At 38.4% G+C, this 19,102-nt stretch overlaps 1 protein-coding gene across 4 annotated transcripts in view; it reads right to left on the minus strand.

Annotated features, from left to right (window-relative positions):
• Positions 1–19,102, minus strand: part of ankrd12 (ankyrin repeat domain 12) — a 220,906-nt gene that overhangs the window by 20,888 nt on the left and 180,916 nt on the right. For 3 of the 4 annotated variants that reach the window (XM_072259029.1, XM_072259019.1, XM_072259038.1), the window contains exons 5-7: positions 18,188–18,352; positions 5,002–5,202; positions 1,408–1,550 (exon numbers count right to left, since the gene is read on the minus strand). In XM_072259029.1, coding sequence (XP_072115130.1) covers positions 1,408–1,550; positions 5,002–5,202; positions 18,188–18,352 — 509 coding nt within the window. The remainder of the gene's footprint in view (positions 1–1,407; positions 1,551–5,001; positions 5,203–18,187; positions 18,353–19,102) is intronic. The other variant, XM_072259046.1, reaches the window with a different exon arrangement.

A 19,102-nucleotide genomic window follows, 5' to 3' on the forward strand; every position in this document is an offset into this window, starting at 1 on the left:
TTAGAGCCTTCAGCATTTTGGGCATCGAGGGACAGGGGAAGAGGAGAGCCATCCGCAGTACCACCGATGCGGCAGAGAGGGCCTCAAGATGGCTGTGGCTCAAAAGAGGGGAGCCATGGAGTCATAAGTAGCTAGCCATCTGGACACAAGCTGGGGTCTGATCAGCCCCAGCTGGGTCACCTGGAGGAGGTTGTATGATGTTGAAAGACCCGAAACACCCGATGATTCCAGGAACATCACTGAAGGTGTGCCCAGAAGCACCAATAGATGTATGTACACAGGTATTATAAGTAATCTAGAGATGATTTAAAGTATATAAGAGGATGTGTGTAGGTCTGGTGTGCCGCTGGGTCCTAAAGTCCACTGATTGAGACAGATTAAATAAGGGACTTCAGTATACGTGTTTTTTGGTATGGGGGGGGGGGTCTGAAATCCGAAAAATTCTGAATTCCAAAGTATAACTGGCCTCAAGGATTTCGGATAAGGGATTGTGGACCTGTAATTCAAGTTTCAAATTTGTTACATTTTGGTTGAAGTAGGATTGAAAACTCATACACTATATCATAGGAGTGGATCCCGGGACACTTCACCCAGAAAGACTACCATGACCATGAAGCCTTGCGCGGGGACCTGTGTGCGCATGCGTGACGTGCATATGTGATGCGCACATGCGCATACATGCCGATTTTTTCCCCACTAATCGGTTTTGCCTTCATCTTCCCGACTATACTGTACATACATTATTTCTACTTTATATGGGCTGTGTATTTATCATATCATTCCTGCTTTTACTGTATGTTAGTATCATTTATTTTCGGTTTTATGTGTTATTTGGTATGATTTGTTAGGTTATTTTTTGGGTCTAGGAACGCTCAAAAATTTTTCCCATATAAATTAATGGTAATTGCTTCTTCACTTCACACCATTTCAGCACGAAAGGCTTCATAGGAATGCTCTACATTAGCGGGGGAAATATGGGACAAGGGCAGTCCCGTATGGGACAAACCAATTTAGCCCAATATACAGGATGTCCCGGCAAATACGAGACAGTTGGCAACGCAATGTACAAGTTCAACAGTGCATGACAGGGAATGAGGAGAGGTGCAGCTGACTCATATCGTTCCCTAGAGGCCCGGTAGCACATGCTTTGTGGCCCGATGGTTGGGGACCGCTGTTCTACCTGATGGGAGCAGTGAGAAGAGCTGCTCTATTTTTCCTACCCAACCTGGCATATTTATCACCTTCTAGCTACCCTCCTTCCCTTCTCCCCACCTTTTTATTCTGGCGTTTTCCCCCCTTCCCTTCCAGTCGTGAAGAAGGGTTTGTTTGGCCTCTAGCACTTTATAATTTAAGTTAAAATTCAAGCTCATGCAACATAATAAATAGTCCTTAAATCACAATACATACATCTCTGTGTCCATTGCTTGCAGCATCATGTAGTGGAGTATCATTTTCAAGACCTCGAGTGTTAACGTCTGCTCCTGCAAGTATCAGCTGTTTAGCAACATCATAATACCCCAAATTGCAGGCTTCATGTAGTGGAGTCCAGCCTAGAATAACAAGAGTTGGGAAAGAGCAAACAAGAAAAAGCATAATTATCTTACACAGCTAAATGGATATAGAGATTTTCAAAATCTTCAAATTCATTTTTTCTATCACGGACTTCCAGAAATCAGTGCCACAGACATCAAGAAAATCTGATTATTTAACTCAAAGAATTTTGGCAAGGATCACATTTCCAAACTATCCAGTTTTGTTTCAAATAGTCTGCCTCAAAAACAGTGAATTATCCCACATTATTAAAAAAATTTGATTTATTATTTTTAGCACCCTACTTTTCATGATAATACTTTTGTTATTAGGTCAACAACTCTGTTGATTATCTTTAATTTTAAAAATTCCAAAAGCAACATATCATAGTAACACATACAAAATGCTGGAGGTCAGCAGGCCAGGCAGCATCTATGGAAATCAATGAATAGACTTTGTTTTGGGCCAAGACCCTCTGCCAGCATTGAGAAGGAAGGGGAAAGATGCCAAAATTAAAAGCTGTTGGGGGGGGGGCAGGGAGAAGGAGCCTAGCTGGAAGGTGATAGGTGATGCCAGGTGCATAGGAAAAGTCAAGGGTTGGAGAAGAAGAAATTTGATAGGACAGGAGAGTGGATTATAGAAGAAAGGGAAGGAGGTTGGACCCAGAGGGAAGTAATAGGTATGAGAAAAGGGGAAAAGGTAAGAGTGGGGAACAGAGGAAGGTTGGGGGGGGGGGGGCAGTGTAATTTTGTTTACCGGAAGGAAAAATCAATAGCCATCAGGTTGAAGGCTACCCAGACAGAACATAAGGTGTTGCTCCTCCACCCTGAGGGTGGCCTTACCTTGGCACAAAAGGTGGCCATAGACCATTGGAATTGGGATAGGAATCGGAATTAAGACGTTTGGCCACCATGAAGTGCCACTTGTGGCGGATGGTGCGGAGGAGCTCAATGAAGTGGCCCCCTAATTTACAACGGGTCTCACCAACGTACAGGAGGCAGCATCGGAAGCACCAGACACAAGAGATGACCCCAGCAGATTCACAGGTGAAGAGATGCCTCACCCGGAAGGTGTGCCTGGGGCCCTGAATGGAGGTGAGGGAGGAGATGTATGGGCAGGTGTAGCACTTGGGCTGCTTGCAGGGTTAAGTGTTGGGAGGGACAAATGTACAAGGGAATCACAGAGGGAACTATCCCTGTGGAAAGTGGAGGCGGGGGGGGAGAGGGAGGTAAAGATATATTTTGTCATGGCAGAAGTTGCTGAGGATGATGTGTTGGATGCAGAAGCTGATGGGGTGGTAAGTAAGGACAAGAGGAACTCTGTCACTATTAAGGCGACGAGAAGATGGGGTGAGCGCGGATAGAGAAATTTGATCATGCTCATTTTGTTGCACTTTTCACTCATTTAAGAATTCCTTAACCAAAGCCCAATTTCCTCCTTAATTGTTTTTACAATTTGTAGATAAAATGCACTTTGAAAATATTTCATGAAAATATGTGAAACAATTACAAGTCTTTATTGACAAAATGTCAATTAATTAGATTTTGACTTCTTCAATCTGAATAAGCTTATTTGACAAAATTATAGTTAAATTGAAAGACAAGGAAGGACAATAAGAGGAGCAACAGCAGCTTAAGAAATAGTTTAAAAAATCTTGTCATTTTAGCCACATGACTTTCTGTATTTATGGCTGTAGAAACCTATAATTAATTATGCAATGCTATTTACTACTTTGGTTCTGGTGCAAATGTCAGAAGTTAACCACCAAAATTGAGAATCTCTGGGATGTGCTCAAATGAGAATCAAGAAGTCCAACTAAGTGGGTTGAGAAGTTTTCTTTTTAATCTTTCTTCCTCAATTCATATTACTGGAGGCTCCTCAGGTTTTAATAATTTAGGTTTGACAATACTAATGATCAGAGGGAAAGAGGAATTCTAAAATAGAATTACCAGCTGAACTAAAAACTTTAGGCATCTTTTCTGTCAAATGGAAGTTTGATGACCTCCACATTACCTTGGGTCCTTTAGGAATACAAGATCTTAAATTTGGAAGGATAGATTTTATCATAGCCTGCAGAGGGTGCAATAGAGAAGTTCAGGGAAGAGAGCTTCAGTTCATCTTCAGAAGAATTCTCAAGCCAATTATTATACACTGACGAGCTCTGTAAACTAAGCACACTATCTAAAAGGCTGAGCAAATAATTTTACCAATAACACCCACCATTTGAACCTGATAGATTGATGAATGTTTGCAAGTGATGAGCATTACCAATATTGCTTTGAATCTAATTACAACTTTTTTTTAAAAACCTACAGCAGACAATAAGATGGGTAATTAACTCACATTATTTAGAAAAAAGAACACCTTTAATCAGTAACAACTGGAGAAATTACTGGACAAGTTCTATACAGGATGTCATTCAATGCACTCATTGTTTATGCTTTACTGCCAATGGGGTTTTAAGAGTCTGAAAATAAGGCCTCTTTTAGGAATCAGGGATGTAGTTCAATCATACCAATAATATAGGTTGGTGGAGCACCTAAAGAACATCTCTCCTGATGTTAATTTCAAAAAAATATACTCTTACAAGAGGCAGAGAGTTTGGTTGCTCTTGGCAAACTGCCATTGCAACAAAAAGACATTTAAACCCTTTTGACTTAAGTACTTTACTAAGAATGGCAAAATTCTCAGTCGTTAATGGCCGCTATGTTGTAGTACCTGTAAAACTGCTCAAATAAAAAAAACCTGAACATAAAACATGATCAGTTATTGCTCATCCCCAATTATCCTTGAGAAGGTGTATTCAATTGCTTCCCAAAATGCTGCTTTTTTTCCCATACTAATATTAATAATGGGGATCTCGGATTTTGACAAGATGACGAAGGAAATGTCTGAATGGTTTGCGATTTAGTAGGCCACTGCCTGTGCCCTAGGTGATAAAAGATTGTGGCTTTTAGAATTATGTTGGATTACTGTATTGCATTCTGAAGAAAGCACACACTGCAGCCATTATACTGGAGAGAGTGCAGGAATAATATAGATAATGGGGTGTCGGTTATGAGACCAGAGACTGGTTGAGCTCCAAGTAGTTTCTATTCACATGAAAGCTTAGCAGACTGGTTTACTATGGAGTGGACAAGCAATTCAGATCATATCATTCATGTGCACATTCCAACAAGAACATGTATCCGAAGAATTGGAAACTTTTTTTTGTTTTGCTCCCAATTAAAGAACAAGGCCATATGCCGCTGCTACAGTGACCCCAGCATCTGCAGATTATTTTGTGTTTACAGATATCGACCAACTTATTTCTGACCATAATTGTCTCAGGTAATTCAGTTCAAGAGTGAGATAACCTCATTGAGACAGAGAAACTGAAATATCTTGTTTGTCATAAGAGTGAAAGAGAACACAAACAAAAGGTCAAAAAAATTATTTAAAGTACAATCTCATGGTCACATTATGACTTACCAGCAAAATCTTTAACGTTAACATCAGCACCTTGACTAATAAGTTCTTTGACTTGCTTAGTTTCACCACGAATGGCTGCCATGTGCAATGGTGTTTCTCCTCGTTCATTTCGTTTATTAACTTTATCTTTCTGTCGAGATGAGGAACTTGGAGTCTTTTTCTGTCCTGGTGTTGCCTGAGATGGGTGGTTTGGAGTCGAATCTAATAAGAATAAATTAAAATATTTATTAAGTTAATGTTGTAAAGGGTGCCAATGTAACAAATTGTTCAATTGCAAGATTATTTTTACAGGTAGGCTTCAGTTCCAACATGAGGTGCAGAAAAGGCAGCAGCACGGATATGATGGCATTTTCTTAAAATATTTCAAATTTTTTGCTTCATCTTCCCAGATTTCTTCTCCCTACATCTAGAGTACCATTGGTCAGAATAATGGGTAATATATTCATCAATACTACTCCAAAACTACCTGAGACTGAAAATTCAGTGAAAAGTAGAAAATGTAAACCATAATTCATTGACATCAATTCCTGTGATACTACATTCTTCCACTTAATTAAAATCAAAAAAAGAAATCATACGGCACTATTAACCAACTGTTTAGAAAATAAATGAAATTTCACGAAAGACCTTTTCAAAATCAATATAATTGTTGAAGAACTGAACTGTATGTAAATTTATGTAAGTTACTAATTTTGGATAATCAATGAGAAAATAGAATCAAAGCAGAAAGGTAACACAGGAAGTTCACAACATGGAGAGAGAGAGGCATATAAGCACAACAAATTTTGGCCAAAACAATTGAAAGTGCCTTCCTAATGCAAAGATTAGTTTTAGAAAATGAAATACCAGTAATTAAATTTTGTTGCAAGTGAATACACTATCCTGCCACTTCTGGAAACCAGATTCAAAAGCAGCTCAGGCTGATCGCACATAAATCTCTTTATTTCACCACTTCTTCTTGAGGATGAGCTTGAATTGTTGATACAGGTGCAATAGTTTCCATGTTGACTTCCACAATGAAATGTGAATTATTCATGGAAAATCTAGTGAGGATGTGTAGTGCTCTGGCCTGATCTGTTATTTCAGCAATGGTAAGAAATCATTCATGTATTCACATTAGAGAGAAATGAATGACAAGAGAACAACAATTGTCCTATATTTAACAAATTTACTGAGAGGAGCTCTCATAATGGTTGACCTGGGAAGTTAGAAAGTAAAGTTGAAGATGAACAAGAGGAAATGAAATATCAGGACATTACATTTGGAAAAGGCAAAAGATGCTTAACCATGGTTTTTTAAATATGGTACAACTGTCTGTTTGACAGTCTGCTGTTCAAATTGGAAGTAATATTCCAACTGTTAAAAGACCATAAGATATAGGAGCAGAATTATGCAATTTGGCTCATTGAGCCTGCTCCACCATTTCATCATGGTCGATCCAATTTTCCCCTTAGCCCCAATCTCCTTTCTCCATGTATCCTTTCATGTCCTGAGTGGTCAAGAATCTATCAACCTCTGCCTTAAATGTACATCAAAACTTGCCCTCCACAGCTGCCTGTGGCAAAGAATTCCACAGATTCACTACTCTTTTGGCTAAAGAAATTCCTCCTCATCTCCGCTCTCAAAGGACACCCCTCTATTCTGAGGCTGTGTCCTCTAGTCTCAGACTCTCGCACCATAGAAAACATCCTCTCTACGTCCACTCTATCAAGGCCTTTCACCATTTGATAAGTTTCAATTAGGTCACCCCTCATTCTTCTAAATTCTAGTGAATACAAACCCAGAGCCATCAAACGCTCTTCATATGACAAGACAGTCAATCCTGGAATCATTTTCGTGAACTTGAACCCTCTCCAGTTTCAGCAATCCTTTCTAAGATAAGAGGCCGAAAACCGCTCATAATACTCCGAGTGAGGCCTTACTTGTGCTCTATAAAACCTCAACGTTACGTCTTTGCTTTTACATTCTAGTCTTCTTGAAATGAATCCTAACATCGCATTTGCCTTCCTCACCACAGACCCAACCTGCAAGTTAACCATTAGGGAATCTTGCACAAGGACTCCCGAGTCCCTCAGTATTTTGAATTTTCTCTCCATTTACAAAATAGTCTTCCCTTTGATTTCTTCTACCAAAGTGCATGACCACACACTTCTCGACACTGTATTCCATTTGCCACTTCTTTGCCCATTCTCCTAATCTGTCTAAGGCCTTCTGTAGCTTCTCTACTTCTTTAAAGCTACCCGTCCCTCTACCTAAAATAGCACAGAACAATTTTATTTTTGCATCTGGTATTCTCAGGCTGTCTCCCATCCAAGTACTAACCAGGCCTGAGCCTGCTTAGCCTCTGAGATCCGATGAGATGACCATTTTCAGGCTAATAAGGTACAGCACAGTACAAGCCCTTCAGCCCACAATGTTGTGCTGACCTTTTAAGCTACTCCAAGATCAATTCATCTTTTTTCTCTCACAAAGCCCTTCATTTTTGTTTCCTCCATGTGCCTATCTAGGAGTTTCCTAAATGTCTGAATTTCCTGCCTCAACAACCCATTGGAATTTTTTGAGGTAATCTTAAATAAGATTGACAAGGGAGAGTCTGTGGATATTGTGTATTTGTATTTTCAAAAGCCTTCGATAAGGTGCTGCATAAGAGGCTGCTTAATAAGATGAGAGCCCATGGAATTAAGGAAAGGTATTGGAATGGGTGGAGCATTAGCTGATAGGCAGAAAGCAAAGGGTGGGAATAGAGAGATCCTATTCTGATTGGTTGCCGGTTACTAGTGGTGTTCCGCAGGGGTCGGTGTTGGGGCCACTTCTTTTTACAATGTATATCGATGATTTTAGATTCTGGATTACATGGTTTTGTGGCTAAGTTTACGGATGACACCAAGATAGGTAGAGGAGCAAGAAGTGTTGAAGAAACGGAAAGGTTGCAGAGAGATTTGGTCAGTTTAGGAGAGTGGGCAAAGAAATGGCAGATGAGATACAATGGTGAGAAATGTACAGTTGTACATTTTGAAAGAAGAAATAATCGGGCAGATTATTATTTAGTTGGGGAGAAAATTCAAAAATCGGAAGTGCCAAGGGACTTGGGAGGGTCCTCGTGCAGGATACACTAAAGGTTAACTACCAAGCTGGATCGGTGGTAAGGAAAGTGAATGCTATGTTGGCATTCATTTCAAGAGGAATAGTGTATAAGAGTAAGGAGGTGTTGATGAAGCTCTATGGGGCACTGGTGAGACCTCATTTGGAATACTGTGTGCAGTTTTTGGCCCCCTATCTTAGAAGGGATGTACTGATGTTGGAGAGAGATCAGAGAAGATTTATGAGGATGATTCCTGGAATGCAGAGGCTAACACATGAGGAGTGTTTGTCGGCTCTTGGACTGTATTCATTAGAGTATAGAAGAATGAGAGGGCATCTCATAGAAACATTTCGAATGTTGAAAAGGTTGGACAGAATAGATGTGGAAGGGTTGTTTCCCTTGGTGGGTGAGTCCAGGACAAGAGGCCACAGTCTTAGAATTAGAGGGTACCAAATTAAAACAGAGATGAGGAGAAATTTTTTTAGCCAGAGGGTCGAGGATCTATGGAATTCATTGCCACATACAGCTGTGGAAGCCCGATCATTGAGAGTGTTTAAAGAGATTGATAGGTATCTAATTAGTCAGGGTATCAAGGGATATGGGGAAAAAGCCAGAAACTGGAACTAGATGGGAGAATAGTTTAGCTCATGGAGGAGTCGTGGAGCAGACTCGATGGGCTGAATAGCCTACTTCTGCTCCTTTGTCTTGTGATCTTGTGATGTCCCTAATTGCACCCTGGCAGGGAATTCCACACACCTATCACAATCTGTTTGGGGAAAAAAAAAACTACCTCTGACATCCCTCTTTAGTTTTCTCCAAGCACTATCAAGACTGCATGTAGAACATAGAACAGTACAGCACAGACCCTCCAAGCATATGATGCTGTGCAACCAGATACTGCACATGTCATGTATTTGCCAATTCGTGCATCTTGTCTAAATCACTCTGCAATCTCCCTGCATCCTCTTCAGAACTCACAATTCCACTAAGTTTTTGGTTCACATGTTCAGCAATCTTGCATTCGGTACCCCCAGGCAAAACACTAACTATCTCACTGACTGTAATTAACCAGGGCCATAAGAAATGACTCTTGCCGTACCTCACTGACAAACATTTACACCACAAATATTCCAATATTCCTCCCCTCTCTTTCTTTGCCTGTCAAACAACTATCACTCCAGGCAACACACATCAAAGTTGCTGGTGAACGTAGCAGGCCAGGCAGCATCTCTAGGAAGAGGGACAGTCAACGTTTCAGGCCGAGACCCTTCGTCAATCACTCCAGACAGTCATTTTACCACTATCTCACTTCGCTAAATTGTGCACACAAGACTCTGACAGAATTTTTACAGACCACCTAATGGTCCAAGTGCACCACACCACATCAGCTATGTGACGGTACAGCGTCTTGCTGAAACAAATCAGAGAATGGAATTGCAGTGCTACTGTCTTCTTGAATTATTGTGGTCATGTGTATTTTTATATCACTTTTAATTCCCATCACATGGATTATCATCAAGTATGTATCTATCTTCATCTTCAAGATGCCTAATGATCTGCCCTCTACTGCCTTAGAGAAAAAATTCCAGAAATTCATTATTTTCTTATTAGTTGTAAATTTCAAACTGTATCAGCATTATGGTAAAAGTGGGACAGTGGGAACAGTGGAAAGAGACATGGGAGAATACAGATGTTGGACGCTGGAGCTACTGGATCTGCTAGAGGAACTCAGTGATTTGATGCGATGATCCCAATTATAACAGCAGTTCTTTATCAATCAATATATGGTCCCAACGAAAGCCAATTTGGTAAATGAGAACACATTTATTTGCAATTATCATACTTCATACTGCATTGCTCGAAAAAGAACAATGATATCAGAGGAATTCCTTCCTGAATCAAAAGACCCATTCAGCATTTCTATCTGACAGGCCTTTGAAAGATATTCATTCCACTGCAGTTAGAGCTTTGACCAATTTCAGGCTCATCACAATCAAAGTGAAATTATTAGTAACAATTTACTTAATTTACATAGTGTAAGGAGATCTTATTGTAAGGGAGGATTTGTGTACGTATGTTCCTATATAACTTTTAATTGCTGTGATTAAACTGGGCATGATAAAAGACACTATATTAATACTAGTTATACTGTTTCTTACTATTGCATCAGCAAATCTTACAGTAATTTTAATGCCAGTATTATTTTATTTAAATTCCAATAGCATAAAAAATTGCGAGAATTTTCATTTTCTGGCCATGATACAGTTTTTCTTTGGAAGTATGACAGTTCAAAGTGTTCCTGCCTCAGGTTATCGATAATCAGCAAATGCCAATTTAGCATCTTATTTGAATAAAGGCATATTAGGGAATATATATTCGCCGCTTTAACTGTATCAAAATTTATTTATTGATCATTTTCTGGAAGGACTTTGCAAAATTAGTCAATTCCACCCTTTACAAGTTTGAACGTGTGTCTTCTCCTGCTATAAACATTGAGTACTTTGAAGCAATATTCTGGTTCTTCCTTTCTACACAGTAAAATTTTAATCTTGCAAACATTTATATTATCTTTTACTCACTTTTATTTAAGGCTGAGAAGGCTATGCTTGATCAGATTTTGATTTCAACTTAACCTTGACACCAGGAATATAGTCTCCTGTAAATTGGTGCTGGAGCATAACATATGGCTCCCTTTCCCAGTTAACAGAAACAGATGCAGTTCTCAAGGTCAGAATGAACACAGCATGGCTTTCTTCAACTTTTAGGGTTTAAGATTTGGCCATAGCTCAGTGTTTGCTAAGGTGGATACGGCAAAGCACTTTATCTGAATCAAAAAAATGATAATCATTCAGTGGAGAATTTTCTTTGCTGACTTGCTTACTTTTTTGTGTAGTATCTCTCATTTGCCCATATTAAGTTTTATCTGCTACTATCCTACTTACAATGTTTATAACTGCCACTTGTAGTTCCCAAATTACAGGCCCATATTTAACAATTCCAATTTGGTAATGTCTGCAAATTAGTATGAGATTTCTACTGTAAATATTGGATAGCAACACAAATTTCCATTAAAATGTAATGAAACTAATGCAACAAAATATCCTAAGGCACTTTTGACAAAAAGCCAATTGTACAAGTTAAATGTTTTGTATAAATGAAATATTACATTCTTTGTCTTTCAGATTAAATTAGGAAGTTAACTCCTCAAAATTTTATATTTTATATTTACCCTAGCCAACTCCATTCCACACTTCAATACACTCAAGTTTAGGAGTGTTGAATCCCTTGCAGCATGCCTCTTAGCAACTCATTTTAAACAAAATAAATACAACTTTTTGAGGCCTCAGTTGTTGATTTGCATGACCTCGCATCTCCTACTACAGAGGTAGGAGATTCAATAAATGATTCAATAACTAGCCAAAAGACTCAATCACAGTCAGATTTATTATGACTATATGGAAGATGTGACCAATCTGTCATTAAAAATTGCAATGAAGAGTGGAATAATGCTTTAACTTCAGATATAGTCAAGTTTGCTCTGCAGACGTGTGCATTTATGTTTGATTACAAGTTCCAGTTTTAAAGATTAGCTTTGTCACATTTACATCAAAATATGCAATGAAGTATGTTGTTAGTGTTACTGACCAATGCAGTCTAAGGATACGCTAGGGACAGCCCGCAACAAACAACATGCTTCCAGCACCAAAACAGCATACCGGTAACTTGTTAACCCTAACCCGGACTTCTTTGGAATGTAGGAGGAAGTTGGAGCACCCGGTGGAAACGCACGTGGTCACCAGGAGAACATACAAACTCCTTACAGACTGTGAAGAGAACTGAACCCCAATCACTAATTGCGGGTGCTGTAAAGTGTTATGCTAACCACTTCACTGCCTGAGGTCTCAACAGTATAAGGAAGACTGTTTATCCATTTTTTGTTGCCAGAACTGGCAATGTTGCTGCAGTTCTCAGCTAATTCTACCATTCTGCAAATGATTATGTTTTATTAGAAACAAGGTTGAATTTTTCAGACTTTACTATCTGGCTTGGCAAATATTCTCAATGCACAAGGGAATTAAGTCCCTAAACTTACATCCTTAAAAGGTGTTATTCCTTCTATAATTTTCTCTTTATGGAAAAAAGCAAATAAAGACAAATAATGTAAATATAGTTACTTTAAAAGGTTACAATGAAAAATTGGCAGTGAGGACAGTCTGTTCAAGACAATTGACCAACTTCAGAATTACTCGGAAGAAATTTAACCTTCCTCCTCTATCCTCTGTTGAAAATTTACCTCCAACGGGATCCCACCACCAAGCACATCTTTCCCTCCCCCACTTTCTGCTTTCCGCAGGGATCGCTCCCTATGCGGCTCCCTTGTCCATTGGTCCCCCCCCATCCCTTCCCACCGCTCTCCCTCCCGGCACTTATCCTTGTAAGCAGAACAAGTGCTACACATGCCCTTACACTTCCTCCCTTACCACCATTCAGGGCCCCAAACAGTCCTTCCAGGTGAGGCGACACTTCACCTGTGAGTCAGCTGGGGTGATGTACTGTGCCCGGTGCGGCCTTCTATATATTGGCGAGACCCGATGCAGGACGGGAGACCGTTTTGCTGAACATCTACGCTCTGTCTGCCAGAGAAAGCAAGATCTCCCAGTGGCCACACATTTTAATTCCATGACCCATTCCCATTCTGTTATGTCTATCCACGGCCTCCTCTACTGTCAAAATGAAGCCACACTCAGGTTGGAGGAACAATACCTTATATTCTGTCTGGGTAGCCTCCAACCTGATGGCATGAACATCGACTTCTCTAACTTCCGTTAATGTCCCTCCTCCCCTTCACACCCCATCCCTTATTTATTTATTTTTTTATATATATTCCCCCTTTTTTCCACTCTCTCTTTTTTCTCCCTCTGTCTCTCTCACTATAACTCATTGCCTGCTCTCCACCCTCCAGGCTCCCCTCCCCACTTCTCTTTCTCCCCGGGCTTCCCATCCCATGATCCTCTACCTTCTCCAGCTCTTAGATCTACCCCTCCCCCTCCTGTCTTCTCCTATCATTTCGGATCTCTCCCCCCCCTTTCAAATCTCTTACTATCTCTTCTTTCAGTTAGTCCTGACAAAGGGTCCCAGCCCGAAACATCGACTGTACCTCTTCCTATAGATGCTGCCTGGCCTGCTGTGTTCACCAGCATTTTGTGTGTGTGTTGCTTGAATTTCCAGCATCTGCAGATTTCCTCATGTCTGCGCTTCAAAAACATGGTCTCTTTGTATTTCAAATTATTTCATGAGTAACTCGGCTAATTCATTACTATTAATACAGCAGCAGTTCAAGCCTGTGAGACCAATAGCCTGACCCAATTCATTAAGATTGGAAATGTGGTTTAGTTTCCCTACTGAAAGATAAATTAATTACAATACAGAAAGTACACTTGGGATTCACTACATTGAATTGTGGGGAATGTCCAATGAGAAAAGATTAAGCAGACAGAGCCTATACTCTTTGTATTTTAGAAAAAGGAGGGATCACCTCATTGAGGCATGTTAAGATAGATTTCCCTTGCAAAGTATTTAGGCCCAGGTGTCAGTATTAAAATAAGGGGTCACTGACTAAGATCTGAGATGGGAAGAAATTTCATAGAAGAATGAATCTTTAGAATTCTCTACTAAGAGGTTGTAGTGGGTCTACTGCCAAGTTTATTCAAGACACAGATAAAATCTTGCAGAGGGAATTAAGGAATATGGGGCAAGTGTAGCGAAGTGGCATGGCAGTTGAAGACCAGACATGATCTTATAAATGATTTAGAGGGAATGAGAGGTCAAATGGCCTCTTCTTATTTTGATTGGTTATGTTCTTATAATATAAAAATAGGGTTTCCTCAGACAAAACAAGATTATTGATAATAGTCCATGTTGCCACAGGTTAGAAAGAAATACACAAACTTTGTATGTGAAGACTGATAAAATAATGAGCAAGACTGAACTGTTAGTTAGTAATCTATGTAGTTATTCCTCATTTATTCAATATTACCATGAAAACGAAGTTTACCACAACAGAAACAACAGGAATTCTGCAGATGCCGGAAATTCAAGCAACACACATCAAAGTTGCTGGTGAACGCAGCAGGCCAGGCAGCATCTGTAGGAAGAGGTGCAGTCGACGTTTCAGGCCGAGACCCTTCGTCCTGTCTCGGCCTGAAAAGTTTACCACAACAGTATTATATTGGAGGAAAGTAATTAGCATTACTGGATACTGTGAAGCCAACATGGATAATCTGAGCACAAAACATGCCTTGAGTAGATTAATGAGGCAAGTTAGTTTCTAGGAAATATCTTTCATAGGACCCCATACAATCCTGCAAAGTCAAATTTATGGGATGCTGAAGCAATAAAAGCCACAATAACCCTGCTGTTCCTCTATCAAATATTAAATCAAATAAATTAAAAAGGTGAAATGTCTTCAAAAGGTTTACATGTTCTGGCATTGATTAGCTATTGCCACAATTATTTAGTGAGCATAATTTTGGGTTGGTACTCATATTTGTATGGAAAAATGGTGTTGCATAGCCTTCACTGGAACAGTAATAAGTCTGATGAATAAATGCATTCCAAAATTTGCAATTGTCTTGTTCTCCTTTCTTTAGCCCACATTAAAATTGGGTACATTTCTTTGTATCTTTTATTTTCAATCAGTCAAGTATACCACTTAAGCCAATTTAATTTAAATTGGACACAAAATTGAGCTAGGTATGTCTAGAACATTCCATATGACATTGACTTGGAGTCAATGCACTTGGATGAAATGAACTTGAATATTGAAGATCATGTTTCTTTCCAGTAATTTTAGTGAACTTTGAGCATGGGAAGAGAGTTTCAAAAAGCCCGGTAAGCAAAAATCAGCAAATATCTATGCAAAACATTCCTAATAACAAAGAGATTTGCTGTCAGTGAACATTTTCTGAAGCAAGAAACAATATTACTATCAAGATCTATTAAAGTTTACTACATTTTCACATTGTATATTAAAGAGAAGTGGGAGAAAGAAGCGAGGTTGGTACTTTCAGAGGAGGCTTGGGGGAAAATATGCAGCTTTCAGTGGTCTTCGACTAATTCTTTGACTTGGAGAGAACATTGTTGGAAAAATATTATAAGATACTTTAAGACCCCATATCAGGAAAAATATAAAGATACAAATGTGACGCGTTGGAGAAGGTGCGGCTCCAAGGAGGCAAATCATTTCCATATTTTCTGGGATTGTCCTAAATTAAGTCTATATTGGGAAGGTATTCATAGAACATTAGTTAAGGTACTTAGGACCCAGATACCTCTGAACTTTGAGACGCTCTATTTGGGGCATGTATTGTTTCTTGAACAGAAGGAAGACATAAAGTTGCTGCAGGCCCTTTTAGCGGCAAGTAAGAAATCAATCACTAGAAAGTGGCTAAATCCAATACCACCTACATTAGAAGACTGGCACGAAATTATCTTGGAAATATTTAAAATGGAAAAGTTGACTTACTCCCTAAGAATTCAAAAAGAAAAATTTTATCAAATTTGGAATAAATAGATTGAATATATAACCCCAATGCGAGCAGACTTTAGATGAGTCTCCTAATGATTTATACTGCTCTTCTCATCAACACAGTAATATTGCTAATGTAAGCACCCCTAGTCTAAATGTTTACTGTTTTTGTCTTTTTTTTGTTTGGAAAATAGAGAATTAATACAAGTAAAGGAAAAGATTTGGGTAAGGGATAAAAAATGATAAAATTAAGTAAATAAGTACATAGGGATCGGATAATTATGTTTGGGGGCAGGAGCAAGCATGAACAAATTAGGATATAAACACCTACAATGGTTGTTACATAGGCTTACATACAACATTTTGGACCAGAAGAAGTGATCCAGAAGAGATGTATGGAAACTATTACTAATCCACTACTATTACTACTTTTCTCAACAATTAATACCATTACTTAGCCTAATAGATTAGAATTTCTACTGTACATAATTATCTATTTAAGTGTCTAATTTCTTTTTATATCATCTCAATGTGTACTTAATGTATAAATATAGTTTTATACATATAAAAAATGGAAAAGGTTATACATGTGAAAAAAGTACACGATACTTGTGAATTCCTTATCCAAATAAAAATAAAATAAAAAAATAAATAGATAAAGTTTACTACATTTTAATTGACTTGGGGACAGAAGTGCAAACAGGCACAGAAAATAATACAAAAGTATTGTAAAATTAAAACAAATCAAATTCATAAATTGAATACTAAAAGAGAGATTTGGCTGCTTTGTATGGTAAACAGGTTCATAATCAGCTGAGAGATAGAAGCTAAAAGAACATAATTTCCTCAAAGTTAGAATGGAATTTGACAAGGCAAGGAGAAAGTATGCCCAATATAAAATGTGAAAATACAAAATAGCATTTCCACCCAGACTTTCCCTTGAAAAAGGACCCATGTACTATAAAGAACTTGCATTTGGAATCAAGCCAGACTAAGGAAGAATCAATATTATAAGAGATTAAGGGACAACGAAAGAGATGGATATACAAATTCAGGAAAAGGCAGTATCCCTCCACACCCCTAATTACATAGCACAGATGAAGTGTTATCAATTATATAGGGAACCTATTCTTTTACCATCCGAATTACCACAAGCTTTTAATAATAGGGTAACTTGAGTAGGCCAACATAGTGTACTTTATTTTACTTGGAAAAGGATCAGTGTTTTCCCAGCATATATGACGAATCAGCTCTTCTTGGACTTCCAGCCTGGTACAGGTATTGATTTATTTATTAATTTACTTCATTAACTCAGCAGAATGAAAAAGATCTTTAACAGACTAGATTCATATCTTACTTTTGTAAATCACTGACTCAGCTAATTTCAATGCCTAATTTCAAGTGGTCAGTGAAATACACAGGTGGAAGAAGTTAAGCTGAAAGTATTTAAGATTCAATTATTTTCCAGTTGTTTGTGTGAATCTCTGTTTTCTAGCCCTTTCTGAAGGATTATTCAGATCAGACCACTGTTTTCTAAGCCTCTGTTTAAATTGAGCTACAGTCTGCCTTTTAAAATGACGACAATAAATGAAACTGGATATCCCTTCCACATTGCAGTCATCTGATGATAGAGATCAAAAATTTATGAAATGAAAGCTCACATTAGGAATAAAATCTCACTTCAGGAAACATACACTAATTGGAATAAATCAGCGTTCTCACAAAAAATGGTTGGTTGATAAAATATCGATTAAATTCTAGGTATTGAAACTGCTGATTCATTATGAGTGTGAATTCCATAGCTCAAACTTTAAGATATGACATAGTAATTTTCATCAGTCGGTTAAGACAAATAACTTCAACTAGCAATTCATTTCCAAACCAGAGCAACAGCTGCTTAATGACAGTATGTCTATGACACAATAAGCAGTTTAACAAAGGGAAGAAAATTAGATAGAAAGTCAAAGCAAACATGAAAGATTCCTATTCACATAGACATGTATACTCAGTATTAATATGCAGGATATCATGCAGAATATCTAATTTGGCAAGCATACTATTTTATAGGGCAGCACAGTAGCGTAGTAGTTGGTACAATACTTTACAGTACCAGTGACCAGAGTTCAATTCCCGTCACTGTCTGTAAGGAGTTTGTATGTTTGCCCCATGACAGTGTGAGTTTCCTCTGTATGCTCTGGTTTCCTCCCATAGTCCAAAAATGTACCAGTTGATAGGTTAATTGGTCATTGTAAGTTGTCCCGTAGTTAGGCTAGGGTTAAACCAGGGGTTCCGAGCAGCACGGCTCGAAGGGCCGGAAGGACCTATTCTGCACTGTATCTCAATAAAAATAAATAAAGAGAAAACATTTGCTTATTTGAATCACTTTTAGTTAAATTCCTGTCTGAAAGTATCCGTATATTTTCATAGGAAATCATGTTTGCTTATACAAAGCAAAATAGCTTTGCATTCTGACTGTACTATCTAAGCATAGAACATATAAGCTCATTAGAAATTTTGCTCAAGAGCCCAGATTTATTGCACAAGTTGACAAGAAAAAAAATTATGGTTGGTATGACCTGGACTGTTATCTCTCGCAGTCATCTGCATCACTAGAGCCATCTGTTGACGCTCCGACAGTGGATACCCAATAAGTATGCCGCCAAGTGTAGCCTTGCAAACAGGAACAGATTTTTTGCTTCCAGGTTCCTTTTTCATTTTCTTTTTCTCAGGACCTTCCTTTTCTGAAATTTAAAAGAGCAAAGTTATGTAATATTCTAAAAACATCATACACAAGGCTTATTTGACAGCATTAAAAATTTATGAATACATGATCTAAAAAAATGCAATGGATGAAAAACACTCATGACAAATGAAAAATAATCACCAGTTCCAAACAGATACCATCATTTCAAGAGGGCTGGGTTAAAAAAGGAAGGAACTTGTCATTCCAAACAGGAAAGTTGTATGTAATTCAGGAAGTTTTTCACACCATGCTATTCAGAAGCTCAGTTTTTATGGCACCTCACAACATTTTGACGTGGAGTGATGCACTACAAATTTTCTTAAAAATAATACCATGCTCATGGGATGAACATAATGACAAATTCCATGAATGTGTATTATATAAGTGTCAGGAAAAGGGGGAGGGATGATACAGGGAGAGGGAGAGGTGTTGGGGGATAGAGGAGGCAGGGCAATGGGGAGAGAGGATCTAAATATCACTAGCTTTGAAGAAGAGTGAGGGCATATAATTTCAAGATAACTCAGTCATCTTGGAAGAAAATTAGGATGTAGTTTTCCCAATGGGTTGTGGAAATGTGGATTTTTCTTTTGGTCCTGAGAAAGGTTGAAGATTCTCATACAACTTAAATAAAGGTTCTTAGATAATGAATAAAATTTAAGGCAGGTAAATAACGATAAAATACTATCCAACCAAAGCCAAGTTAAATGGCACAAAAGCTTTTAATACAATGTGGTCCACTTTTGTGTCC

Source organism: Mobula birostris, chromosome 1, assembly GCF_030028105.1.
Source record: "Mobula birostris isolate sMobBir1 chromosome 1, sMobBir1.hap1, whole genome shotgun sequence".
Classification (NCBI taxonomy): Eukaryota; Metazoa; Chordata; class Chondrichthyes; order Myliobatiformes; family Myliobatidae; genus Mobula; species Mobula birostris.